This window comes from Dendropsophus ebraccatus, chromosome 14, assembly GCF_027789765.1.
Source record: "Dendropsophus ebraccatus isolate aDenEbr1 chromosome 14, aDenEbr1.pat, whole genome shotgun sequence".
Classification (NCBI taxonomy): domain Eukaryota; kingdom Metazoa; phylum Chordata; class Amphibia; order Anura; family Hylidae; genus Dendropsophus; species Dendropsophus ebraccatus.
The window spans coordinates 62,451,936-62,478,397 of NC_091467.1; the positions used below are offsets into that span (position 1 = coordinate 62,451,936).

General features: G+C 50.0%; 2 protein-coding genes across 5 annotated transcripts in view; one reads left to right on the top strand and one right to left on the bottom strand.

Annotated features, from left to right (window-relative positions):
- Positions 1–15,888, bottom strand: part of RGS9 (regulator of G protein signaling 9) — a 47,616-nt gene extending 31,728 nt beyond the window's left edge. Inside the window, exon 1 of one of the 4 annotated variants that reach the window (XR_011359766.1) lies at positions 6,227–6,491. Coding sequence is in view for 2 of the 4 variants with exons in the window: in XM_069952802.1 (XP_069808903.1) it covers positions 6,227–6,289 (63 nt within the window). In the remaining 2 variants the exon portion in view is untranslated. Of the gene's footprint in view, positions 1–6,226; positions 6,492–14,871 lie in introns of those variants that run through there. The other 3 variants (XM_069952803.1, XM_069952802.1, XM_069952804.1) reach the window with 3 other exon arrangements.
- On the top strand, positions 15,479–26,462 carry GNA13 (G protein subunit alpha 13). The gene is made up of 4 exons (XM_069952805.1): positions 15,479–15,836; positions 20,321–20,547; positions 21,048–21,098; positions 21,416–26,462. The coding sequence occupies exons 1-4, from the start codon at positions 15,554–15,556 to the stop codon at positions 21,986–21,988; spliced, it is 1,134 nt and encodes a 377-aa protein (XP_069808906.1). The 5' UTR covers positions 15,479–15,553; the 3' UTR covers positions 21,989–26,462.

A 26,462-nucleotide genomic window follows, 5' to 3' on the forward strand; every position in this document is an offset into this window, starting at 1 on the left:
AGTGATGTCACTGCTGATCTCTAGTGATGGATAGGCTGTATTCTCAGTGATGCCACTGCTGATCTCTAGTGATGGATAGGCTGTATTCTCAGTGATTTCACTGCTGATCTCTAGTGATGGATAGGCTGTATACTCAGTGATGTCACTGCTGATCTCTAGTGATGGATAGGCTGTATTCTCTGTGACGTCACCGCTGATCTCTAGTGATTGATAGGCTGTATTCTCAGTGATGTCACCGCTGATCTCTAGTGAATGGATTTGTGACATCACTGATCAGCAGTGACATCAATGAGAATACAGCCTATCCATCACAAGAGATCAGCAGTGCAGCTTCTCCTTTTGCGCTGTGTGGATTCAGGTCAGGTGGCTCCCCCTGCAGGGCACATTATGTAGGACGTCTCTCTCGGGGTTTCTGCTCAGGTGAAATTATTTTTGGATGAAAGTTCAGGAAGCGGAATAAATGTCTCCAGACAGAACAGGAAACGACTGAAATATACATGAGAGGATAATAGAGACACAGTCCGTCCGCTCCTACAAGTCCTGGCCGTCACTGCAAGTATAACACACCGGAGTGACTCCAACATGGCTGCCTCCCTAACCTTACAGATATATATATGCCTCTCCACCCATCATATTGTGGCTGATATCAGTCACATATGATGTAATCTCTCTGGAGGTTCTATCAGTGCTGGAGCGTTATAAGAGGGTGATATCAGTCACATGATGTAATGTCTCTGGAGGTTATATCAGTGCTGGAGCGTTATAAGACGAGCGGCTGATATCAATCACATGATGTAACGTCTCTGGAGGTTATATCAGTGCTGGAGCGTTATAAGAGGTGCGGCTAATATCAGTCACATAGGATGTAATATCTGCAGGTTATATCAGTACTGGAGCATTATAGGAGTCGCTGATATCAGTCACATAGGATGTAATATCTGCAGGTTATATCAGTGCTGGAGCGTTATAGGAGTCGCTGATATCAGTCACATAGGATGTAATGTCTCTGGAGGTTATATCAGTGCTGGAGCGTTATAAGAGGTGTGGCTTATATCAGTCACACATGATGTAATGTCTCTGGAGGTTATATCAGTGCTGGAGCGTTATAAGAGGTGTGGCTTATATCAGTCACATAGGATGTAATGTCTCTGGAGGTTATATGTGTGCTGGAGCGTTATAGGAGGAGTCGCTGATATCAGTCACATAGGATGTAATGTCTCTGGAGGTTATATGTGTGCTGGAGCGTTATAGGAGGAGTCGCTGATATCAGTCACACATGATGTAATGTCTCTGGAGGTTATATCAGTGCTGGAGCGTTATAAGAGGTGCGGCTTATATCAGTCACATAGGATGTAATGTCTCTGGAGGTTATATCAGTGCTGGAGCATTATAAGAGGAGTCGCTGATATCGGTCACATAGGATGTAATGTCTCTGGAGGTTATATCAGTGCTGGAGCATTATAAGAGGAGTCGCTGATATCAGTCACATAGGATGTAATGTCTCTGGAGGTTATATCAGTGCTGGAGCATTATAAGAGGAGTCGCTGATATCAGTCACATAGGATGTAATGTCTCTGGAGGTTATATCAGTTCTGGAGCATTATAAGAGGAGTCACTGATATCAGTCACATAGGATGTAATGTCTCTGGAGGTTATATCAGTTCTGGAGCATTATAAGAGGAGTCACTGATATCAGTCACATAGGATGTATATGTGATATATAGGTGATAGGGGGGGGTACTATTATCCTGATATTACAGGGCAGGGTGACAGCCGGCAGCTTGTCCTTATAAGGGGTAGCAGTGAGCGCACAGTGGACTCTGCTCAGTGTCAGCACAGTCAGTGACAGCGCAGAGTCCCGATTCTTTACACTATCTAGAGATGCTGATGTTATATACAGGAGGAGCACACACAGTATACAGAGACTGTTATATAAACCTCACTGATCGCTCTGCGCCAGATCAGCAATACAGGTGACAATGCTGCCGGCTGCTCCCGAGTGACCACAGGGCGAGCTCTGCTGCAGTGCATTACCGGAGAAGTAGTGAGCACAGGCTGATCTGTTGTGTTACTGTACAAGTGACTACATTACCTAAGGTAACAGAACAGTGAGTGCAGCTCTGGAGTTGATTTAAAAGCAGAATAGTGATTGCAGCTCAATACACTCCAGAGCTGCAATCACTATTCTGCTAGTGGAGTCACTGTGTACATACAGTACATTACATCACTGATCCTGTACTGAGTTACATCCTGTATTATACTCCAGAGCTGCACTCACTATTCTGCTGGTGGACATACATTACTGGTCCCCACAGCCCGGTGACCTTTGACCTCCACACCACTGTTTAGGTATCAGGACACTGGGAGGTGAGCAGCTGCTCCTGTCACAAGGAATATCTGTAACCCTCATCAGCTGTGTAATCCGAGGACGCAGGAGTCACGGATAACAGGGATTACAACCTGAAATAATCTGCTCTCCACCCTCCAGGCAGTGACATCATCCGTACAGCGATGACATCACAACGCAGAAAATTAGACCCAAGAAGATGTTATCCCGGGCGCAAGAAATGTGATGACATCACAGACTGACAAATATAACTTCCAGATTATACCGTGACTCCCCAGGGATGTCCCCAACCAGAGGGGTGCCAGCACTACATCTCTGCCACTGGCTGCCTGTGACCACTACATCTCCCAGCATGCCATACAGCTTCCCCCGGTACAAGATCATAGCACTGATGGAGCAGCATTCAGTGACTCTTAGTAGGGCACAGGGGTCCAGAAAAGAGGAGACCCCAATGTACACAGGTGAAGTAGCATTCAGTAATGCTCAGGGGAACACAGGGGTCCAGGAGAGGAGGAGACCCCTATGTGCACAGATGGAGCAGCATTCAGTGACACTCAGAAGGACACAGGGGTCCAGGAGAGGAAAGGACCGCCATGAACACAGATGGAGCAGCATTCAGTGACACAGGGGTCCAGGAGAGAAGGAGACCCCATGTACACAGATGGAGCAGCATTCAGTGACACAGGGGTCCAGGAGAGGAGGAGACCCCCATGTACACAGATGAAGCAGCATTCAGTGACATAGTTATCCAGGAGAGGAGGAGACCCCCATGTACACAGATGGAGCAGCATTCAGTAACACAGGGGTCCAGGAGAGGAGGAGACCCCCATGAACACAGATGGAGCACAATTCAGTGATGCTCAGGGGGACACAGGGGTCCAGGAAAGGAGGAGACCCCCATGTACACAGATGGAGCAGCATTCAGTGACACTCAGAAGGACACAGGGGTCCAGGAGAGGAAAGGACCGCCATGTACACAGATGGAGCAGCATTCAGTGACACAGGGGTCCAGGAGAGAAGGAGACCCCATGTACACAGATGGAGCAGCATTCAGTGACACAGGGGTCCAGGAGAGGAGGAGACCCCCATGTACACAGATGAAGCAGCATTCAGTGACATAGTTATCCAGGAGAGGAGGAGACCCCCATGTACACAGATGGAGCAGCATTCAGTAACACAGGGGTCCAGGAGAGGAGGAGACCCCCATGAACACAGATGGAGCACAATTCAGTGATGCTCAGGGGGACACAGGGGTCCAGGAAAGGAGGAGACCCCCATGTACACAGATGGAGCAGCATTCAGTGACACGGGTCCAGGAGAAGAGGAGACCCCCATGTACACAGATGGAGCAGCATTCAGTGACACAGGGGTCCAAGAGAGAAGGAGACCCCATGTACACAGATGGAGCAGCATTCAGTGACACAGGGGTCCAGGAGAAGAGGAGACCCCCATGTACACAGATGGAGCAGCATTCAGTGACACAGGGGTCCAAGAGAGAATGAGACCCCATGTACACAGATGGAGCAACATTCAGTGACACAGGGGTCCAGGAGAAGAGGAGACCCCCATGTACACAGATGGAGCAGCATTCAGTGACACAGGGGTCCAGGAGAAGAGGAGACCCCCATGTACACAGATGGAGCAGCATTCAGTGACACAGGGGTCCAGGAGAGAAGGAGACCCCATGTACACAGATGGAGCAGCATTCAGTAACACAGGGGTCCAGGAGAGTAGGAGACCCCCATGTGCACAGATGAAGCAGCATTCAGTAACACATGGGTCCAGGAGAGTAGGAGACCCCCTGTGCACAGATGGAGCAGCATTCAGTAACACAGGGGTCCAGGAGAGGAGGAGACCCCCATGTACACAGATGGAGCAGCATTTAATGATGCTCAGGGGGACACGGGTCCAGAAGAGGAGGACACCCCCATGTACACAGATGGAGCAGCATTCAGTGACATAGCTGTCGAGAAGAGGATACCCCCATGTGCACAGATGGAGCAGCATTCAGTAACAAAGGGGTCCAGGAGAGGAGGAGACCCCCATGAACACAGATGGAGCAGCATTCAGTGACATAGCTGTCCAGGAGAGGAGGAGACCCCCATGTACACATATGGAGAAGCATTCAGTAAAACAGGGGTACAGGAGAAGTGGAGACTCCCATGTACACAGATGGAGAAGCATTCAGTGACACAGGGGTCCAGGAGAAGAGGAGACCCCCATGTACACAGATGGAGCAGCATTCAGTGACACATGGGTCCAGGAGAGAAGGAGACCCCATGTACACAGATGGAGCAGCATTCAGTAACACAGGGGTCTAGGATAGGTGGAGACCCCCATGTACACAGATGGAGCAGCATTCAGTGACACAAGGGTCCAGGAGAGGAGGAGGCCCCATGTACACAGATGGAGCAGCATTCAGGGACACAGGGGTCCAGGAGAGGAGGAGACCCCCATGTACACAGATGGAGCAGCATTCAGTAACACAGGGGTCCAGGAGAGGAGACCCCCATGTACACAGATGGAGCAGCATTCAGTGACACAAGGGTCCAGGAGAGAAGAAGACCCCATGTACACAGATGGAGCAGCATTCAGTAACACAGGGGTCCAGGGGAGGTGGAGACCCCCATGTACACAGATGGAGCAGCATTCAGTGACACAGGAGTCTAGGATAGGTGGAGACCTCCATGTACACAGATGGAGCAGCATACAGTAACACAGGGGTCCAGGAGAGGAGGAGACCCCCATGTACACGGATGGAGCAGCATTCAGTAACACAGGGGTCCAGGAGAGGAGGAGACCCCCATGTACACAGATGGAGCAGCAGTCAGTAACACAGGGGTCCAGGAGAGAAGGAGACCCCCATGTGCACAGATGGAGCAGCATACAGTGACACAGGGGTCCAGGAGAAGAGGAGACCCCCATGTACACAGATGGAGCAGCATACAGTGACACAGGGGTCCAGGAGAAGAGGAGGACCCCCATGTACACAGATGGAGCAGCATACAGTGACACAGGGGTCCAGGAGAAGAGGAGGAGACCCCCATGTACACAGATGGAGCAGCATACAGTGACACAGGGGTCCAGGAGAAGAGGAGACCCCATGTACACAGATGGAGCAGCATTCAGTGACACATGGGTCCAGGAGAGTAGGAGACCCCATGTACACAGATGGAGCAGCATACAGTGACACAGGGGTCCAGGAGAAGAGGAGACCCCCATGTGCACAGATGGAGCAGCATTCAGTGACACAGGGGTCCAGGAGAGAAGGAGACCCCATGTACACAGATGGAGCAGCATTCAGTGACACAGGGGTCCAGGAGAGAAGGAGACCCCATGTACACAGATGGAGCAGCATTCAGTGACACAGGGGTCCAGGAGAGAAGGAGACCCCATGTACACAGATGGAGCAGCATTCAGTAACACAGGGGTCCAGGAGAGAAGGAGACCCCCATGTACACAGATGGAGCAGCATTCAGTAACACAGGGGTCCAGGAGAGGAGGAGACCCCATGTACACAGATGGAGCAGCATTCAGTAACACAGGGGTCCAGGAGAGGAGGAGACCCCCATGTACACAGATGGAGCAGCATTCAGTGACACAGGGGTCCAGGAGAGAAGGAGACCCCATGTACACAGATGGAGCAGCATTCAGTAACACAGGGGTCCAGGAGAGAAGGAGACCCCCATGTACACAGATGGAGCAGCATTCAGTAACACAGGGGTCCAGGAGAGGAGGAGACCCCCATGTACACAGATGGAGCAGCATTCAGTGACACCTGCTATTGTAATGACACCTGGATGACAACAAGTGCACAGCCCCGGGCTCATCACACACAGCTCTGCAGTGCACACATATACACACACAGCTCTGCGCTACCTTCTTGAGGAAGGCCATCCTCGGCCGGTAGTGCTGGCCCTGGTCCAGATGCTTCACCGTCATGTTTGCAGCCGATCAGACGATCCCGACACAGGCAGCGGCAGCGGGAGACCCAGGTTGTTCTAGCTGCACAGGCCCCGCCCCTCTCAGAGCTGCCAGTTACAGCTCCAGCCAATCAGCAGCCGCCTGACACCGTGCCTATTGACATTCGGGCAGTACTGCAAAGCGCCTCTAGAGGGAGAAGCCGCTGCCCCTAGCAACTCGGGTGATCACGTGACCGTCTACATGGCCAATATTACAGTATCAGCAGGTTCACACGCTGCGTTTTGTGGCAGTTTTTGTTCGGTTTCTGTAGATATAGCAGGAAGAAGAAAGGATCCTCCAAGGAATCTTATAAGTTGCTGTATGTGTAATATGTGCTCTATTATCATAGATTATACTGCCTGCTAAACTGCTGTATCTAAACCTAGCCTGTGTGATACAGTCTCCTGGGCATCTGTATCTAAGGCCATCATGTAGGTGCGTTATAAATAACAAGGGGGCTTAAAACTTGCAACAGAGCATAATCCACCGAATGTTCCCCAATGCACACAGTGATGTCACAGTACAGGGATAATACACAGTGATGTCACAGTACAGGGATAATACACAGTGATGTCACAGTACAGGGATAATACACACAGTGATGTCCCAGTGCAGGGATAATACACACAGTGATGTCACAGTACAGGGATTATACACACAGTGATGTCACAGTACAGGGATAATACACACAGTGATGTCACAGTACAGGGATTATACACACAGTGATGTCACAGTACAGGGATAATACACACAGTGATGTCACAGTACAGGGATTATACACACAGTGATGTCACAGTACAGGGATAATACACACAGTGATGTCACAGTACAGGGATATACACACAGTGATGTCACAGTACAGGGATAATACACACAGTGATGTCACAGTACAGGGATTATACACACAGTGATGTCACAGTACAGGGATAATACACACAGTGATGTCACAGTACAGGGATTATACACACAGTGATGTCACAGTACAGGGATGATACACACAGTGATGTCACAGTGCAGGGATAATACACGCAGTGATGTCACAGTACAGGGATAATACACGCAGTGATGTCACAGTACAGGGATGATACACGCAGTGATGTCACAGTGCAGGGATAATACACACAGTGATGTCACAGTGCAGGGATAATACACACAGTAATGTCACAGTACAGGGATAATACACAGTGATGTCACAGTACAGGGATAATACTCACAGTGATGTCACAGTACAGGGGGGTAATACACGCAGTGATGTCACAGTACAGGGATAATACACACAGTGATGTCACAGTACAGGGATAATACACAGTGATGTCACAGTACAGGGATAATACACAGTGATGTCACAGTACAGGGATAATACACGCAGTGATGTCACAGTACAGGGATAATACACGCAGTGATGTCACAGTACAGGGATATTACACACAGTGATGTCACAGTACAGGGATGATACACACAGTGATGTCACAGTACAGGGATGATACACACAGTGATGTCACAGTACAGGTATGATACACACAGTGATGTCACAGTACAGGGATAATACACAGTGATGTCACAGTACAGGGATAATACACGCAGTGATGTCACAGTACAGGGATAATACACGCAGTGATGTCACAGTACAGGGATATTACACACAGTGATGTCACAGTACAGGGATGATACACACAGTGATGTCACAGTACAGGGATGATACACACAGTGATGTCACAGTACAGGTATAATACACGCAGTGATGTCAAAGTACAGGGATAATACACACAGTGATGTCACAGTACAGAGATGATACACACAGTGATGTCACAGTACAGGGATGATACACACAGTGATGTCACAGTACAGGGATAATACACAGTGATGTCACAGTACAGGGATAATACACACAGTGATATCACAGTACAGGGATAATACACGCAGTGATGTCACAGTACAGGGATAATACACGCAGTGATGTCACAGTACAGGGATAATACACGCAGTGATGTCACAGTACAGAGATGATACACACAGTGATGTCACAGTACAGGGATGATACACACAGTGATGTCACAGTACAGGGATAATACACAGTGATGTCACAGTACAGGGATAATACACACAGTGATATCACAGTACAGGGATAATACACGCAGTGATGTCACAGTACAGGGATAATACACGCAGTGATGTCACAGTACAGGGATAATACACACAGTGATGTCACAGTACAGGGATAATACACAGTGATGTCACAGTACAGGGATAATACACAGTGATGTCACAGTACAGGGGTAATACACGCAGTGATGTCACAGTACATGGATAATACACGCAGTGATGTCACAGTGCAGGGATAATACACACAGTGATGTCACAGTGCAGGGATAATACACAGTGATGTCACAGTGCAGGGATAATACACAGTGATGTCACAGTACAGGGATAATACACGCAGTGATGTCACAGTACAGGGATAATACACGCAGTGATGTCACAGTACAGGGATAATACACACAGGGATGTCACAGTGCAGGGATAATACACACAGTAATACATACATAGTAACATAGTAAATAAGGTTGAAAGAAGACAAGAGTCCATCAGGTTCAACCCAGGAGAATCCCACTGTGTTGATCCAGGAAGGCGAAAAACCCCCATGGGGCAGAAGACAACCGCCCCACCACAGGGAGAAACCTCCCCCCCCCCCCCCCCCCCCCCCCCCCCCCCCCCCCGACTGCAATGGCAACCAGAACAATCCCCGGATCAACGTATCACCAGAAATCTAATGCCCATAACTTGTAATATTATATTGTTCAAGAAAAGTATCAAGGCCTCCCTTGAACTTATTTAATGAATCGGCCATGACAGCCTCATGTGGCAGAGAGTTCCACAGTCTTACCGCTTGTACAGTAAAGAACCCGCGTCGATGCTGATGATGAAATCTTCTTTCCTCTAGACGTAGAGGATGCCCCCTTGTCATTGTTACAGACCTAGGAGTAAAAAGACCACTACAAAAATCTCTGTACTGTCCATTCATATATTTGTACATTGTGATCAGATCGTCCCTAAGACGTCTTTTTTCTAGCGTAAATAACCCCAAGCTTGATAACCTGTCCTGGTACTGTAACCCACCCATTCCCTCAATGACCTTTGTTGCCCTCCTCTGCACCCGCTCTAGTTCAGCTGTGTCCTTCTTATATACCGGTGCCCAAAACTGTACACAGTATTCCATATGTGGTCTGACCAGTGATTTATAAAGAGGCAAAACTATGTTCTCATCTTTAGCATCTATACCTCTTTTGATGCACCCCATTATTTTATTAGCCTTGGCAGCCGCTGCCTGGCACTGATCACTAAAGTTGAGTTTACTGTCCACCAATACCCCCAGGTCCTTTTCGGAAGTAGTTTTACCCAGTGTTTTATTATTTAGCACATAACTGTACTTATTATTTCTATGTCCCAAATGCATAACCTTACATTTATCCACATTAAACTTCATTTGCCATTTCTCCGCCCAAGCCTCTAGCTTCTCCAAATCCCTCTGTAATATGATATTATCCTCCTCTGTACTGATTACTTTACCCAGTGTAGTATCATCTGCAAAAATGGAGATTCTACTCTGTAGCCCCTCTACAAGATCATTAATAAAAATGTCACAGTACAGGGATAATACAAACAATGATGTCACAGTACAGGGATAATACACAGTGATGTCACAGTACAGGGATAATACAAACAGTGATGTCACAGTACAGGGATAATACACGCAGTGATGTCACAGTGCAGGGATAATACACACAGTGATGTCACAGCACAGGGATAATACACACAGTGATGTCACAGTACAAGGATAATACACACAGTGATGTCACAGTACAGGGATAATACACAGTGATGTCACAGTACAGAGATAACACACAGTGATGTCACAGTACAGAGATAATACACGCAGTGATGTCACAGTACAGGGATAATACACAGTGATGTCACAGTACAGAGATAATACACAGTGATGTCACAGTACAGGGATAATACACGCAGTGATGTCACAGTACAGGGATAATACACAGTGATGTCACAGTACAGGGATAATGCACGCAGTGATGTCACAGTACAGGGATAATACACGCAGTGATGTCACAGTACAGGGATAATACACACAGTGATGTCACAGTGCAGGGATAATACACAGTGATGTCACAGTACAGGGATAATACACAGTGATGTCACAGTACAGGGATAATACACACAGTGATGTCACAGTACAGGGATAATACACACAGTGATGTCACAGTACAGGGATAATACACAGTGATGTCACAGTACAGGGATAATGCACTGTGATGTCACCGTACAGGGATAATACACAGTGATGTCACAGTACAGGGATAATACACAGTGATGTCACAGTACAGGGGTAATACACACAGTGATGTCACAGTACAGGGATAATACACACAATGATGCCACAGTACAGGGATAATACATACAGTGATGTCACAGTACAGGTATAATACACACAGTGATGTCACAGTACAAGTATAATACACACAGTGATGTCACAGTACAGGTATAATACACACAGTGATGTCACAGTACAGGGGTAATACACACAGTGATGTCACAGTACAGGGATAATACACACAGTGATGTCACAGTACAGGGATAATACACACAGTGATGTCACAGTACAGGTATAATACACACAGTGATGTCACAGTACAGGGGTAATACACACAGTGATGTCACAGTACAGGTATAATACACACAATGATGCCACAGTACAGGGATTATACACACAGTGATGTCACAGTACAGGGATATTACACAGTGATGTCACAGTACAGGGATAATACACACAGTGATGTCACAGTACAGGGATATTACACACAGTGATGTCACAGTACAGGGATAATACACACAGTGATGACACTACTCAGCCTCCAGGACTGGAGATACCGCTCAGGCTACAGAGCAGAGGACACCTCCAGAGCAGCGGCAGAGGACACCGCTCAGCCTCCAGGGCCAGGGGACACCACTCAGCCTCCAGGGCCAGGGGACACTGCTCAGCCTCCAGGGCCAGGGGACACTGCTCAGCCTCCAGGGCCAGGGGACACTGCTCAGCCTCCAGGGCCAGGGGACACTGCTCAGCCTCCAGGGCCAGGGGACACCGCTCAGCCTCCAGGGCCAGGGGACACAGCTTAGCCTCTAATGCAGAGGACACCGCTCAGCCTCCAGGGCCAGGGGACACCGCTCAGCCTCCAGGGCCAGGGGACACTGCTCAGCCTCCAGAACCAGGGGACACTTCTCAGCCTCCAGGTCCAGGGGACACTGCTCAGCCTCCAGGACCAGGGGACACTGCTCAGCCTCCTGGGCCAGGGGACACTGCTCAGCCTCCAGGACCAGGGGACACTGCTCAGCCTCCAGGACCAGGGGACACTGCTCAGCCTCCAGGACCAGGGGGCACTGCTCAGCCTCCAGGGCCAGGGGACACTGCTCAGCCTCCAGGACCAGGGGACACTGCTCAGCCTCCAGGACCAGGGAACACAGCTTAGCCTCGAATGCAAAGGACACCGCTCAGCCTCCGGGGCCGGGAAACAGTGCTAACCCTCTTATACAGAGGAAACTGCTCAGCCTCCAGGGCCAGGAACGCCACTCAGCCTCCAGAGCAGCATCAGAGGACACAGCTCAGCCTCCAGGGCACACCGATCAGCCTCCAGAGCAGCAGCAGGGGGCAGGGCTCAGCCTCCAGAGCAGCAGCAGAGGACATGGCTCAGCTCCAGAGCAGCAGCAGCAGCAGAGGACATGGCTCAGCTCCAGAACAGCAGCAGCAGAGGACATGGCTCAGCTCCAGAGCAGCAGCAGCAGGGGACACCGCTCAGCCTCCAGAGCAGCAGCAGGGGACATGGCTCAGCTCCAGAGCAGCAGCAGCAGGGGACATGGCTCAGCTCCAGAGCAGCAGCAGCAGGGGACATGGCTCAGCTCCAGAGCAGCAGCAGGGGACATGGCTCAGCTCCAGAGCAGCAGCAGGGGACATGGCTCAGCTCCAGAGCAGCAGCAGCAGGGGACATGGCTCAGCTCCAGAGCAGCAGCTGCAGAGGACATGGCTCAGCTCCAGAGCAGCAGCAGCAGGGGACATGGCTCAGCTCCAGAGCAGCAGCAGGGGACATGGCTCAGCTCCAGAACAGCAGCAGCAGGGGACATGGCTCAGCTCCAGAGCAGCAGCAGCAGCAGCAGGGGACATGGCTCAGCTCCAGAGCAGCAGCAGGGGACATGGCTCAGCTCCAGAAGAGCAGCAGCAGGGGACATGGCTCAGCCTCCAGAGAAGCAGCAGGGGATGCCACTCAGCCTCCAGAGCAGCAGCAGCAGGGGACATGGCTCAGCCTCCAGAGCAGCAGCAGCAGGGGACATGGCTCAGCCTCCAGAGCAGCAGCAGTGAACATGGTTCAGCCTCCAGAGCAGCTGCAGGGGACATGGCTCAGCTCCAGAGCAGCAGCAGCAGGGGACATGGCTCAGCCTCCAGAGCAGCAGCAGCAGGGGACATGGCTCAGCCTCCAGAGCAGCAGCAGCAGGGGACATGGCTCAGCCTCCAGAGCAGCAGCAGTGAACATGGTTCAGCCTCCAGAGCAGCAGCAGGGGACACTGCTCAGCCTCCAGGGCCAGGGGACACTGCTCAGCCTCCAGAGCAGCAGCAGGGGACACGGCTCAGCCTCCAGAGCAGCAGCAGCAGGGGACATGGCTCAGCCTCCAGAGCAGCAGCAGGGGACACTGCTCAGCCTCCAGAGCAGCAGCAGGGGACATGGCTCAGCTCCAGAACAGCAGCAGCAGGGGACATGGCTTAGCCTCTAGAGCAGCAGCAGGGGACATGGCTCTGCCATCAGGGCAGCAGCAGCAGCAGGGGACATGGCTTAACATCCAAAGCAGCAGCAGGGGACACCGCTCAGCCTCCAGGGCCAATCACACACGAAGGGGAATCTCCTTAAACACTAATGACATCCCCTGCCCCCGACCAGCAGCAGAATGGTTAACCACGTCAACCCCAATGGCGCTCTCACTTCCGTGCGACCCACGTCTGTGAGAGAAGAAAGACGCCATTTCCTGCACCACAGTTCAGACAGGCGCCACCGATCCTGACACTGATTATTACTGGTGTATGATCACTGCCTGATATATATATATATATATATATATATATATATATATACTGTACTATAAAATTGAATTCTTTATTGTAAATCACAGCATGAAACCAACGTGTTTCGGAGGCCTGAGGGCTTCCTTAATCATCTGACAGTCATCATGGTGTGTGACAGACGCTGCACTCCTTGCTCCATGCTGTCCTGGTCCCAGTATATCCAGCAGCTCTCAGCTGCAGCACTACCTCCGCCTGCTGAGTGACACCTGTGGCCCAGACTTATCACAGGGTGTAAAGTATCCACAGCAACCAATCACAGCTCAGCTTTCATTTTACCAGAGCTGTGAGCTGCACTGTGATTGGCTGCTATGGGCAGCCAGTGTATATTTGCACCCTGTGATAAATCTCCCCCTATATATACACAACTGTCAGTGACCAGTCAGCATGCAGGGGGAGCTGGTGCTCATAAATATTGAGGACTACTGAGCACACCCACATAATTGAGAGGACTTGGACAGTCCCTGTTATTCAGTAGGATATTTCCAGAACTGCTTCACAGAAAGATGTGGGTGATACATCATTCTCTTCAGCTTCTCTGCCACTAACCTATGCTCTCCTCAAAGGGTAACATCATAGCTCATCCTCCAGTCACCTCCAGAGCTGCACTCACTATTCTGCTGTTACATCATGTCTCATTCTCCAGTCACCTCCAGAGCTGCACTCACTATTCTGCCCTTACATGATGTCTTATCCTCCAGTCACCTACAGAGCTGCACTCACTATTCTGCCCTTACATGATGTCTTATCCTCCAGTCACCTACAGAGCTGCACTCACTATTCTGCTGTTACATGATGTCTTATGCTCCTGTCACCTCCAGAGCTGCACTCACTATTCTGCTGTTACACGATGTCTTATGCTACAGTCACCCCCCAGAGCTGCACTCACTATTCTGCTGTAACATCATGTCTCATCCTCCAGAGCTGCACTCACTATTCTGCTGTTACATCAAGTCTCATCCTCCAGAGCTGCACTCACTATTCTGCTGTTACATCACGTCTCATCCTCCAGAGCTGCACTCACTATTCTGCTGTTACATCACGTCTAATCCTCCAGAGCTGCACTCACTATTCTGCCGTTATATCACGTCTCATCCTCCAGAGCTGCACTCACTATTCTGCCGTTACATCACGTCTCATCCTCCAGAGCTGCACTCACTATTCTGCTGTTACATCACGTCTAATCCTCCAGAGCTGCACTCACTATTCTGCTGTTACATCAAGTCTCATCCTCCAGAGCTGCACTCACTATTCTGCTGTTACATCACGTCTCATCCTCCAGAGCTGCACTCACTATTCTGCTGTTACATCACGTCTAATCCTCCAGAGCTGCACTCACTATTCTGCTGTTACATCAAGTCTCATCCTCCAGAGCTGCACTCACTATTCTGCTGTTACATCATGTCTCATCCTCCAGTTTCCTGTAAAGCTTCATGATGGGAGTAGTGGTTCTTGAGGACATTAGTGCTCTATAAAAACCTTCCTTTGATGTTACTTTATTACTATGTATCAGTTCGTGTATAATGCATCATTCAGGAACTACAATCACGAGTCTGATACACTGTGACGAATCCTCAGCTTGGAACAGGCTTCGTGCTCATTAAGGTTTCTATTCACTGACAGGCAGCGGTTTGTGTGGGTTTCCGGCGGCTTGCCTTGTTTACAATGCGTCTCTGTGACAGGTGACTGGTGTCGTTGGGGAGGGGCCCCGGAGGCTGGGGGCACACACCTCTCTCCTCTCTGTGCGCTCACATGCCGCTGCCCTTACTTCTCCGGGCTTCAGGACGTAGCGTCTTTTCAGTTTAGTTTTGTCTCCACGTAAGGCGCCATTTTCCGTGGTTTTTTATGTAGAATAACAGTGTGATGGGACTCCGGAACAATGGCGACCGCCACTCAGTAACGGCCGAGCTCAAGTGACAAATGAGGCATGCGCGCCGTAACGCGTCGGGCGGGGCTGCGCGCTCTTTTGTCGGCGAGCTCGCGCACGCAGTCAGTGACGTGGTGACGTCGTGACGCGGCGGCGCGCCGGCCTCCTCCCTGGGCTCGGTGTTCATGTAGTGTGTAAGATGGCGGACTTCCTGCCGTCCCGCTCCGTGCTCTCCGTCTGCTTCCCTAACTGTGTGCTAAACAGCCGGGAGGCCGAGCAGCAGCGCAAGTCCAAGGAGATCGACCGCTGCATCTCCCGGGAGAAGACGTACGTCAAGCGGCTGGTGAAGATCCTGCTGCTGGGCGCCGGCGAGAGCGGCAAATCCACCTTCCTGAAGCAGATGCGCATCATCCACGGGCAGGACTTCGACGTGAGGGCCAAGCAGGAATTCCGAGCCACCATCTACAGTAACGTCATCAAGGGTGAGAGCGGGACCCCGGGCGTGAGGGAGGAGGGCCCCGCCCCTGAGCTGCGCCCCCTGGAGGAAGGACAGGGGGGCCCCGTGTGTGCCCACCGGGGAGGAGGCAGAAAACATGCATGTGATCACTAGGGGGCGCTGTATGTAGGCTGAGAGGGGAGAGCACCCCTGTATATGGTCACTAAGGGGGAGGGAGGGGCCGTCTATTTAGGGACATGAGGGGACCCCCATCCCCCTATATGTGGTCACCAGGGGGGGCCCTCTATACGTGGTCCCCAAGGGGGGCCCCTCTATACATGGTCACCAAGGGGGGCCCCTACATCCCCTCTATACATGGTCACCAAGGGGGGCCCCTACATCCCCTCTATACATGGTCACCAAGGGGGGCCCCTACATCCCCTCTATACATGGTCACCAAGGGGGGCCCCTACATCCCCTCTATACATGGTCACCAAGGGGGGCCCCTACATCCCCTCTATACATGGTCACCAAGGGGGGCCCCTACATCCCCTCTATACATGGTCACCAAGGGGGGCCCCTACATCCCCTCTATACATGGTCACCAAGGGGGGCCCCTACATCCCCTCTATACATGGTCACCAAGGGGGGCCCCTACATCCCCTCTATACATGGTCACCAAGGGGGCCCCTACATCCCCTCTATACATGGTCACCAAGGGGGGCCCCTACATCCCCTCTATACATGGTCACCAAGGGGGGCCCCTACATCCCCTCTATACATGGTCACCAAGGGGGGCCCCTACATCCCCTCTATACATGGTCACCAAGGGGGGCCCCTACATCCCCTCTATACATGGTCACCAAGGGGGGCCCCTACATCCCCTCTATACATGGTCACCAAGGGGGAGGGGCTACATGATACCACTATACATGGTCACCAAGGAGGAGGGGCTACATGATACCACTATACATGGTCACCAAGGAGGGGGGGGGGGCTACATGATCCTTCTATACATGGTCACCCCACAATCCCCCTATACATGGTTACTGGGGGTGGGGCTACAAAATCCCCCTATACATGGTATCCGGGGGGGGGGGGGGGCTACAAGAGCCCTTTTTACATGGGGATCATGAGGGGGGCCAGGTTCCTCATCCCCTTATACATGGTCACCCCACATTCCCCCTATACATGGTCGTCAAGGGGTTCCATCCCCCATATCCTCCTATATATGTTTGCCTACATATGGTTTCTGAGGGGAGACCCCCACATTCCCCTGTACAGTCACCAAGGGGTATAGAGGTGATGGGGAGCAGTACTGTGCACTATACATGGTATATATGATCACATGACTTCTGGCTCCTCTATACTAGGTGATGGGTGCTGTATACTGTGCACTATACGTGGTATATATGATCACATTAATACTCTATACTAGCTGATGGGTGCTGTATACTGTATACTGTGCACTATACATGGTATATATGATCACATGACTCCTCTATACTAGGTGATGGGGAGCAGTACTGTGCACTATACATGGTATATATGATCACATGACTCCTCTATACTAGGTGATGGGGAGCAGTACTGTGCACTATACATGGTATATATGATCACATGACTCCTCTATACTAGGTGATGGGGAGCAGTACTGTGCACTATACATGGTATATATGATCACATGACTCCTCTATACTAGGTGATGGGGAGCAGTACTGTGCACTATACATGGTATATATGATCACATGACTCCTGGCTCCTCTATACTAGGTGATGGGTGCTGTATACTGTGCACTATACATGGTATATATGATCACATTAATACTCTATACTAGCTGATGGGTGCTGTATACTGTATACTGTGCACTATACATGGTATATATGATCACATGACTCCTCTATACTAGGTGATGGGGAGCAGTACTGTGCACTATACATGGTATATGTGATCACATGACTCCTCTATACTAGGTGATGGGTGCTGTATACTGTGCACTATACATGGTATATATGATCACATGACTCCTGGCTCCTCTATACTAGGTGATGGGTGCTGTATACTGTGCACTATTTATGGTTTGTATGATCACATGACTCTATAGGGATGGTCCGAACCCGCCGAGGTTCGGGTTCGGCTGAACCCGAACGCTCGGCAGCGGATTCTCGCTGTCTGCCCGCTCCGTGCAGCGGGAGGAACGCCTGGAAAACTGGGATACAGCCTATGGCTATGGCTGTATCCCAGTTTTCCAGGCGTTCCGCCCGCTGCACGGAGCAGGCAGACAGCGGGAATCATTACTGAGGGTTCGGGTTCGTCCGAACCAGGTTCGGACCATCCCTACTCCTCTATACTAGGTGATGGGGAGCAGTACTGTGCACTATACATGGTATATATGATCACATGACTCCTCTATACTAGGTGACGGGGAGCAGTACTGTGCACTATACATGGTATATATGATCACATGACTCCTCTATACTAGGTGATGGGTGCTGTATACTGTGCACTATACATGGTATATATGATCACATGACTCCTCTATACTAGGTGATGGGTGCTGTATACTGTGCACTATACATGGTATATATGATCACATGACTCCTCTATACTAGGTGATGGGGAGCAGTACTGTGCACTATACATGGTATATATGATCACGACTCCTGCACATACTGATAGGGGGTTGTGCTGTATACTGTGCAGTATATATCAGTGCCTCCCAGTGCTCATGGTCACTAACAGGTCATGTTTTGAGGATTTCCTTAGTATTTCACAGGTGATAGAATTATACTCATCAGGTATACTGTGCACTATATACGGTATATATGATCACATGACTCCTGTACTCCTCTCTGCTAGGTGATGGGGAGGTGTGCTGTATACTGTGCACTATATACGGTATATATGATCACGTGACTTCTGTACAGTGGGGATGGGGAGCACTGCTGTATACAGTGCACTACATATGTTACATGTCACATGACTGTCCTTGGCTCCGCCCCCCTACATTCCTGTGCTGTGGTTCGGGCCCCGACTCCTGTATGAACTTGTCAGGGAGACCCTGGGCTGGGGATCTGTATGTGATGCCTGGGTCCTCATCCTGCACAGGAGGATGGGCGCTGCAGGGAGACCCTGGCCCTTGTCTGCTGCTTCTGGATGATGGGGTTGATGGTCCTGTTGTGGCGTAGTACATGTTGGTTATATATTTGCCTGGGCTCAGCATGTGTGCAGTGGTATATAGTTTGTGTTGTGATGGGGCGGCTGGCTGATTTCTGAGTGTTTTGCCAGTCAGTTTATATGAATGTGGTATATAGGTTGTTATGGTGGCTGTATATATGCCTGTATCTGGGTGGAAGTGGTATATAGTTATGGTGGGGTTGTGGGGCTGGCTGATCTGAGTGTTTTCTCAGGCCTCTGGCTGTATATATGCCTGTTCTTGGATGTGGTATATAGTTGGATATGGGGGGCTGGCTGATTTCTGGCAGTATATATGCCTGTATCTGGATGGATGTGGTATATAGTTGGTTAAGGTGGGGTTCTGGGGCAGGGGGCTGGCTGATTTTTGGCTGTATTCTCAGGCATCTTGCTTCATATATTACCTGCATCTGGATGTGGTATATACCCTGGTTCTGTATACACATGTAGGTCCCGCCTGGCTTTTTGCAGTGTTGCTTACTGGTGCTCGAAGTCCATGTACCTATGACTGGACATCCCACTGTACACAATATGGCGGCCAGGGGCAGCAGCGAGGTCCCCTATGGGGTGCTGTATGTCCAGGTGTGTGTGGTGGCGGCTGCTCACTGTACGCCATGGTCTGCTGCACTGATACTGTATGGTTGCTGGAATCCACCTACTTGTTCAGTGTCTGCAGCATCTTCCCTATACATAGTCCCAGCACCAGGTATATACAGTCCATGCAGAAATCCCAACGTCTCTGCTCTGCAGGACTGATATTAGGTGAGGACTATCTGATCTATCCACTGCCCTCCCAGCTACATGTACAGCACACCTATCTGCCTGCAGAAATGTCTGTACCTGTATTATGCTCCAGAGCTGCACTCACTTTTCTGCTGGTGGTGTCACTGTGTACTAACATTACTTATCCTGTACTGATTCTGAGTTACATGCTGCATTATACCCCAGAGCTGCACTCACTATTCTGCTGGTGGGGTCACTGTATACATACATTACATTAGTTATCCTGTACTGAGCCCTGTGTTACATTCTGTATTATACTCCAGAGTTGCACTCCCTATTCTGCTGGCGGGGTCACTGTGTACATACATTACTGATCCTGAGTTGCATCCTGTATTATACTCCAGAGCTGCACTCACTATTCTGCTGGTGGGGTCACTGTGTACGTACATTACTGATCCTGAGTTGCATCCTGTATTATATTCCCAGAGCTGCACTCACTATTCTGCGGGCTTAGTGCACCACTCCTGTGTGCATTCCGGGGCTTGTAGTCCACTGGCTGGAGACTGTGTGTTTGCTGGTGTTGCGTTCATGACCGATGTCTTCTCTTCCAGGTATCCGGGTGCTGGTGGATGCACGGGAGAAACTGCACATCCCCTGGGGAGATCCGACCAATCAGAAGCATGGAGAGGTGATGATGGCGTTTGATACGCGCTCTGCCATGGTGGCGCAGGGGATGGTGGAGACACAGGTCTTCCTCTTACACTTGGCATCCATAAAGGCGTTATGGGCAGACAGCGGCATTCAGCATGCCTATGACCGCCGCCGCGAATTCCAGCTGGTAAGAGGACATCCTTATCCTGTGTGTGTGTGTGGGGGGGGGGGGTACCATGTCTCAGCACTTCATACATCCAGAGCTGCACTCATAGCGCCTGTATTGCCTCAGTCACATCCAGGGCTGCTTGTCTACTGTGTCTACCCTGTTACTGTGTGAAGCAATATAGTTGCTGCCTCAAACACCATTAAAAATTATCTGTGGTGCCTGGAACAGAAAAATGTTCTGGTTATCATATTCTCTAGTCACCTCCAGAGCTGCGCTCACTATTCTGCTGTAAAATCATGTCATATCCTCCAGTCACCTCCAGAGCTGCATTTAGTACTCTGCTGTTACATCATGTCTTATCCTCCAGTCACCTCCAGAGCTGCAGTCAGTTTTCTCAGGCAGTGGATATTGGTCTCACTGGTCACTCAGCTTGGTGTGCAGACTTGAGTGCTCCTCTGGGTGTGGCTGGACACTTTTCCACTGTTTCCGCTGGTGACTTTGGTTTTCCTTTTTTGCAGGGGGAGTCGGTGAAGTATTTTCTAGACAATTTGGACAAGCTGGGAGAACCGGTGAGTGTCCCAGAGGCCTATCCTTACTCCTTAACATCTCATTTCCTCATATTCATGGTACGGGTGGTGGGCTCATCACGTGACCTGCCCTGTGTCTGCTGCGTTCCACCTTCCCTTTTTTTTTTTTTTTTTTTTTTTTTTTTTAACCCTGCCTCCCAGCTGGAGCAGTACATGTCTTGCTGTGATTTACAGACATTCTCGTGTACCAGCCGATTGCCACTTAAAGGGACAGTCCTCTTTGAACAGAGGGTTAGAAAGTGGGGGTATTGAGCCTGGGGTATTGAATTTTGCCACTAACCACAATCTTCTCCTCGCAGGACTACCTCCCTTCTCAGCAGGACATCCTCCTTGCCCGCCGGCCCACCAAGGGGATTCACGAGTACGACTTTGAAATAAAAAATGTGCCTTTCAAGATGGTGGATGTGGGCGGCCAGAGGTCTGAGCGGAAGCGATGGTTTGAATGCTTTGATAGTGTCACCTCCATCCTGTTCTTGGTGTCGTCTAGCGAGTACGACCAGGTCCTTATGGAGGACCGCCAGACCAACCGCCTGACTGAGTCCCTCAACATCTTCGAAACCATAGTCAACAACCGCGTGTTCAGCAACGTCTCCATCATCCTGTTCCTGAACAAGACGGACTTGCTGGAGGAGAAGGTGAAAATCGTCAGCATAAAGGACTACTTCCCAGAGTTTGAGGGTGACCCGCACTGCCTCTCTGACGTGCAGAAGTTCCTGGTGGATTGTTTCCGTAACAAGCGCCGGGACCAGCAGCAGAAGCCGCTCTACCACCACTTCACCACCGCCATAAACACAGAGAACATTCGACTGGTTTTCCGCGATGTGAAAGATACGATTCTTCACGACAACCTCAAGCAGCTGATGCTGCAGTGATCGCCTGAACTCCTCTGGTTTTCTTGTTTTTACAGAATTTATCCTGTTTTTGATTTTATTATTTTTTTTTAAATCTGATTTTCTGAGGTTTTAGCGATGCAAGAACATTCGCCTGGTCTTCTGCGACGTGTAAGACGCGGTTCTTCATGCCAACCTCGAGCGGCCGATGCTGCAGTGATCACCTGAACTCCTCCATTCTGTATTTTATTTTTTTGTAGCGTTGTAGCTCTATGGCCTCACTTCCCAGCCAATCAGAGGCTGCCTTATTGAGGAGGATGGTGACCCCTGGATTTGCCTTATCTGTGTGTTTTATAACTAACGAGCACAAATTTTGTATTTTACATTTTTTCGCCAAATTTTTTTTAAAATATCCGTTTTTAAGTTTCCTAAAGTTTTAGCCATTTCTTGGGGGCAGGCGATAAAGATGATGGTGGTCTCCTGCCCCTCCAGCACAGAATATCTAGTTTTATATTGTAGTATTACCTTTAACCTATTAATGAGGACTGGACTTGGCTGATCAGTGGCGCCTGCACCCCTTTATCTGGCGCTCCCCTGTAATAACCACACAAGGATTCTGCACGCACTTTGTAGGCTTCAGAGCGCCAAAAGAGATTTCCACCTGATATTTCTGCTGATCACCACTGTGACCCATCTGGTCCGTGTCACTTTATAGGAACTGAATTACAGCTGCAGTTGACACTGATGCCTGTAGGGGCGTGATAGAGTTTATCCAGGGGAGGGGGCATTCAGCATGGGGTGGACACCACTAGTAATGGCTGTCATTTGGGTTCCGAGTTATTGGGGGTCTGATCAGCGGGCGGGTTGTCCTGTATGAGATTGTACTACTGTCGTGGCTCTAGGCTCCGCCCACCTCAGGACAGGGAGTTGATTTAACGACATGATTTGGAAAATCTTTTCTTGTGCAGTTGCATCTTTTATAGAGATCATGCCCGGTCCCACCGTTCGTCATTAGAATACCGAAGAAGTTGGATGCTGCCTGGAAAACATGTAGGCAGCCTATGGTTCTATGTTTTCCCAGACTCCCTAGGGTTGCATCCGATGTTTGAATGCCGAATGATCAGATTTGAGCATGCTCGAATTGTGCTCCCCTTTTATAACTTGGTCTAGGTTTGGGACATTATATGCCGCAGTTGCCTTCAAGGAGGGCAAATCCTGATGTTCAGTGGTATGGGTCCTGTAGTTAACCTTCCAAATGTCCCCATCTGATAAAGGGCTCTCCACTTTCAGGTCACTTTGACACATTTGCAATTCTTATGTATGATCTACAGGTGCCACACAACAGGGGCCTACATGTTAAAGTTGTCTGAGGGTGCACAGTGACATTTACCTCTACATGTTATAGACAGTAGGGGGTGTACATGATCTGGCCTTTTAATTGTCCGTCATTTGATAAAGTTTCCGGGTGTCACAGATACATGTCAGAAGTTTTGTCCGGCTGAGTATTCAGATTCCATCAGTCTCTAAAGCAATCAGGAAGAAGCGCTCGTTTATGTGCTTCACTCCTCGGCTCGCAGCAGGGGGCGAGCTCTGCTCTAGTCTGTAAAGTGCGTCTCATGCAGTGACCCAGGGAGTGAGGCGCAGAACCCGCAGTCAAAACCTCAAGTGTCAAGGTTATTAAAATGGTCAGGGCACATTAGTTGCCTGTGGGTGCTTAGTGCCTTGTTACCAGCTCCTCTTGTTCCCTTCAGTGTGTATGATAGAGAAGAGGGGGATGGGCTAAGGCCAACATATTAAAGTCGCCTGACTCTGCTCAGTACTGTGTTCCAGTCCCCCCCCTACAGTGTATGTACTGTATAATACAGAACAGAAGCCACCACATTAGTCGCTTGAGGGTGCTTAGTGTGGTGGTTGTATGTAGCACTCTTCTCCCTGCACTGTATGATCTGTATACAGAGCAGAAGCCAGCATGTTTAAGTTGCCTGAGGGTGCATAGCTGTTACCAGGCCTCCTCAGAGTGGCGCTCTCCTCTCCACTTTATACAGGGCTTTTGTGGATGAAGCAGAGTTATTGCCGCGGTGGCGGCTCCTTGTATATTTTTACGCTATATAGTATATTTTTAGACTCAATGTGAATCTTTTTTTTACGTCTCCCATCACCGGGGGGGGGGGGGAAGGGAAATATTGGGGATTATATTGATTGTGCCAAATAGTTCACCAGGTGAATGTTCTGTGCGGGTAGCGGGGGCAATGTGTGTCTCTTCCCCCTGGGGTGACCCTAGCTGCTGCCGCTCTTGCTCTGTTCACCTTTCACCTTTTCTGCCTTTCCTGTACACCTTGGTGCCTCTATCTTTCATATAGGACTGTTTGGGGGTCCTGTTGCCCCTGTGTGATTTGTGGGAGCCACCTGTCACTGATGTTACTGAAGGGGCTTCACTGCTGTCACTTGTTGGGTGTGGGTGGCGCTTATCACAGGGTCTCATGGTGGTAAAGTTATGTAGCACGGCCTAGGTAGTCTGTGTGGGTGGGCAGAGGCGTTGTCTGTTGGCGGTCTCTGTGGTGGGACAGGGGTTGGTGGTTCAGAGAGTTGTCTCTATTAGGTAGTGTTTGGGGGTCTCTGGTCTTGTGTTATATAGAGGGGTAGTGCTGTGGGTGGGTTATAAAGCTTTTCTCCTATACAGGGCCTGATCCCTGGAGTGTCTACTGTACCAAAAGCTGCCATAATGTAATCAGATCCTGCCCTAGTGTGGGAGGAGCCTGTGGCTACAGCACTGGTGGTTGAGGCAACTCTGACCCTGCTTTTCATAGGGGTTGTTATATTTTCACCCTGGTGACCCCTCCCAGTCACACCGGTTTACACTGGATGTAGGCGATTCCTGCGCCTGGGACTTCAAGCTGTGGATCTGCTGGTGTTCTTGACCAGGTTAAAGTGAATGTACCATCAGGCCCGGGCTGAAGCACTGGAGGCTGACCGACCCACCCCCAGTGGGAGGAAACCCCTGCCCTTCTATGACGCAGCTCCATTAGAATCAATGGAGCCGTATCAGAGGAGTGGGTTTGCCTGCCTCCAGTCCTTAGCCCTGGCCAGGCCTGATGGTACATTCACTTTAAGCACCCCTGCTGGCATGGAAGTGGTACTGCAGCACAATGTCATTGAGTTGCCCTGCGGCTTGCTCCTTTAGCAGTGATGGCTCCAGCGCCATAACCAGTTAGTAACCTAAACCACTTCGGTGACTGGGATGCCAGCATCAAACTAAAGATATGTACTACTGCCCCCAGCATACCCCGGAGCGCAGCAATAAGTGGGAACAGGTAGGAGCCTTGTGGGTAGTGACAAGATTGGTGTAATATAAGCCCCTGGGCTTAGCCTCTGCTTCTCTATTCAGTCTTCCTACAGCATTATAGCCAGCCTGTAGGGGGCAGTCTCAGGTTCTGAAAGTAAAACTCAACTCTGACACAACTCCTTAATCTCCCTCTAGTGCCTTCTCTCTGTACACGGCTGACTTTCTATTGCTATGAAGCAGCAGGTAACTTATGGTGCGTTTACACAGGCAGATATATCTGACAGATTTTGGAAGCTAAACGCAGGAATGGATTTGAAAAAAGGAGAAAGCTCAGTCTTTCCTTTATGACCCGTTCCCTGTTTATGGTCTGTTCCTGGCTTTGGCTTCAAAAATCTGTCAGATAAATCTGCCTGTGTAAATGCACCATTAGTATGTCCCATAAGTAGGTGCCCCCCTCCCTTGTGCTGGATTAGACTTTATTCATTGTAGAGATCCTAAGTGCTGGATATATAGGAGCCAGTAACCACAGAAGTGCCTGCAGCTGATAACTCGCCACCTCTAGTCATAAGGGACTAGCAGCTTTATTGAGCCATCGGGCACAATGTGCCTCTTTGCTACCACTAGTCCTGGGTCAGGCATTGGCTGCTTCAGAATATTCTGCCTTATCCCTGAGCGTCTGTGGAGCCATCCCCAGTCATTGATCATCTGTAATCGCACATGGACATAAGATAGCCGGCATGGTTACTGCTGGGTCTGCATCTCTCTGCACTGTTGTGCTGGTTAAATTCCAGACCTCCATCACCCCCTCCTTGCCTATGCTTTCCACCACCTTCCTGACTACACTTTCCATCCCCATGTGTGACCCAGGTTGTCCAGACTCCTTGACTACTTCACCCACCACCCCCAAAATCCCTGCTTACACTCTCCAACCCCTTCTTCATAGATGAGACCCAACTTAATGTTAAGCTTTTCAGTCAGCCATCTTGTGTGTGTTTGTGTAGCCCTGGATGGTAATGGGCCCCACACCTCGGCAATAGAACTGTGTTGTACATTTTCTTTGGTTTCTGGTTATAGTGATAAGTTATTTTGGAGCAGAACCTTCTCCCGTTGTCAGACGCCTCTTGTAACTCTTGTACATTCTGTACATAATCCCAGTGTTTTGTTTTTTGCCTTTTCCATTATTTGCCTTGTAAATCTGATAGTTACTGACCTTAAATAAACCTGGTTACAGCC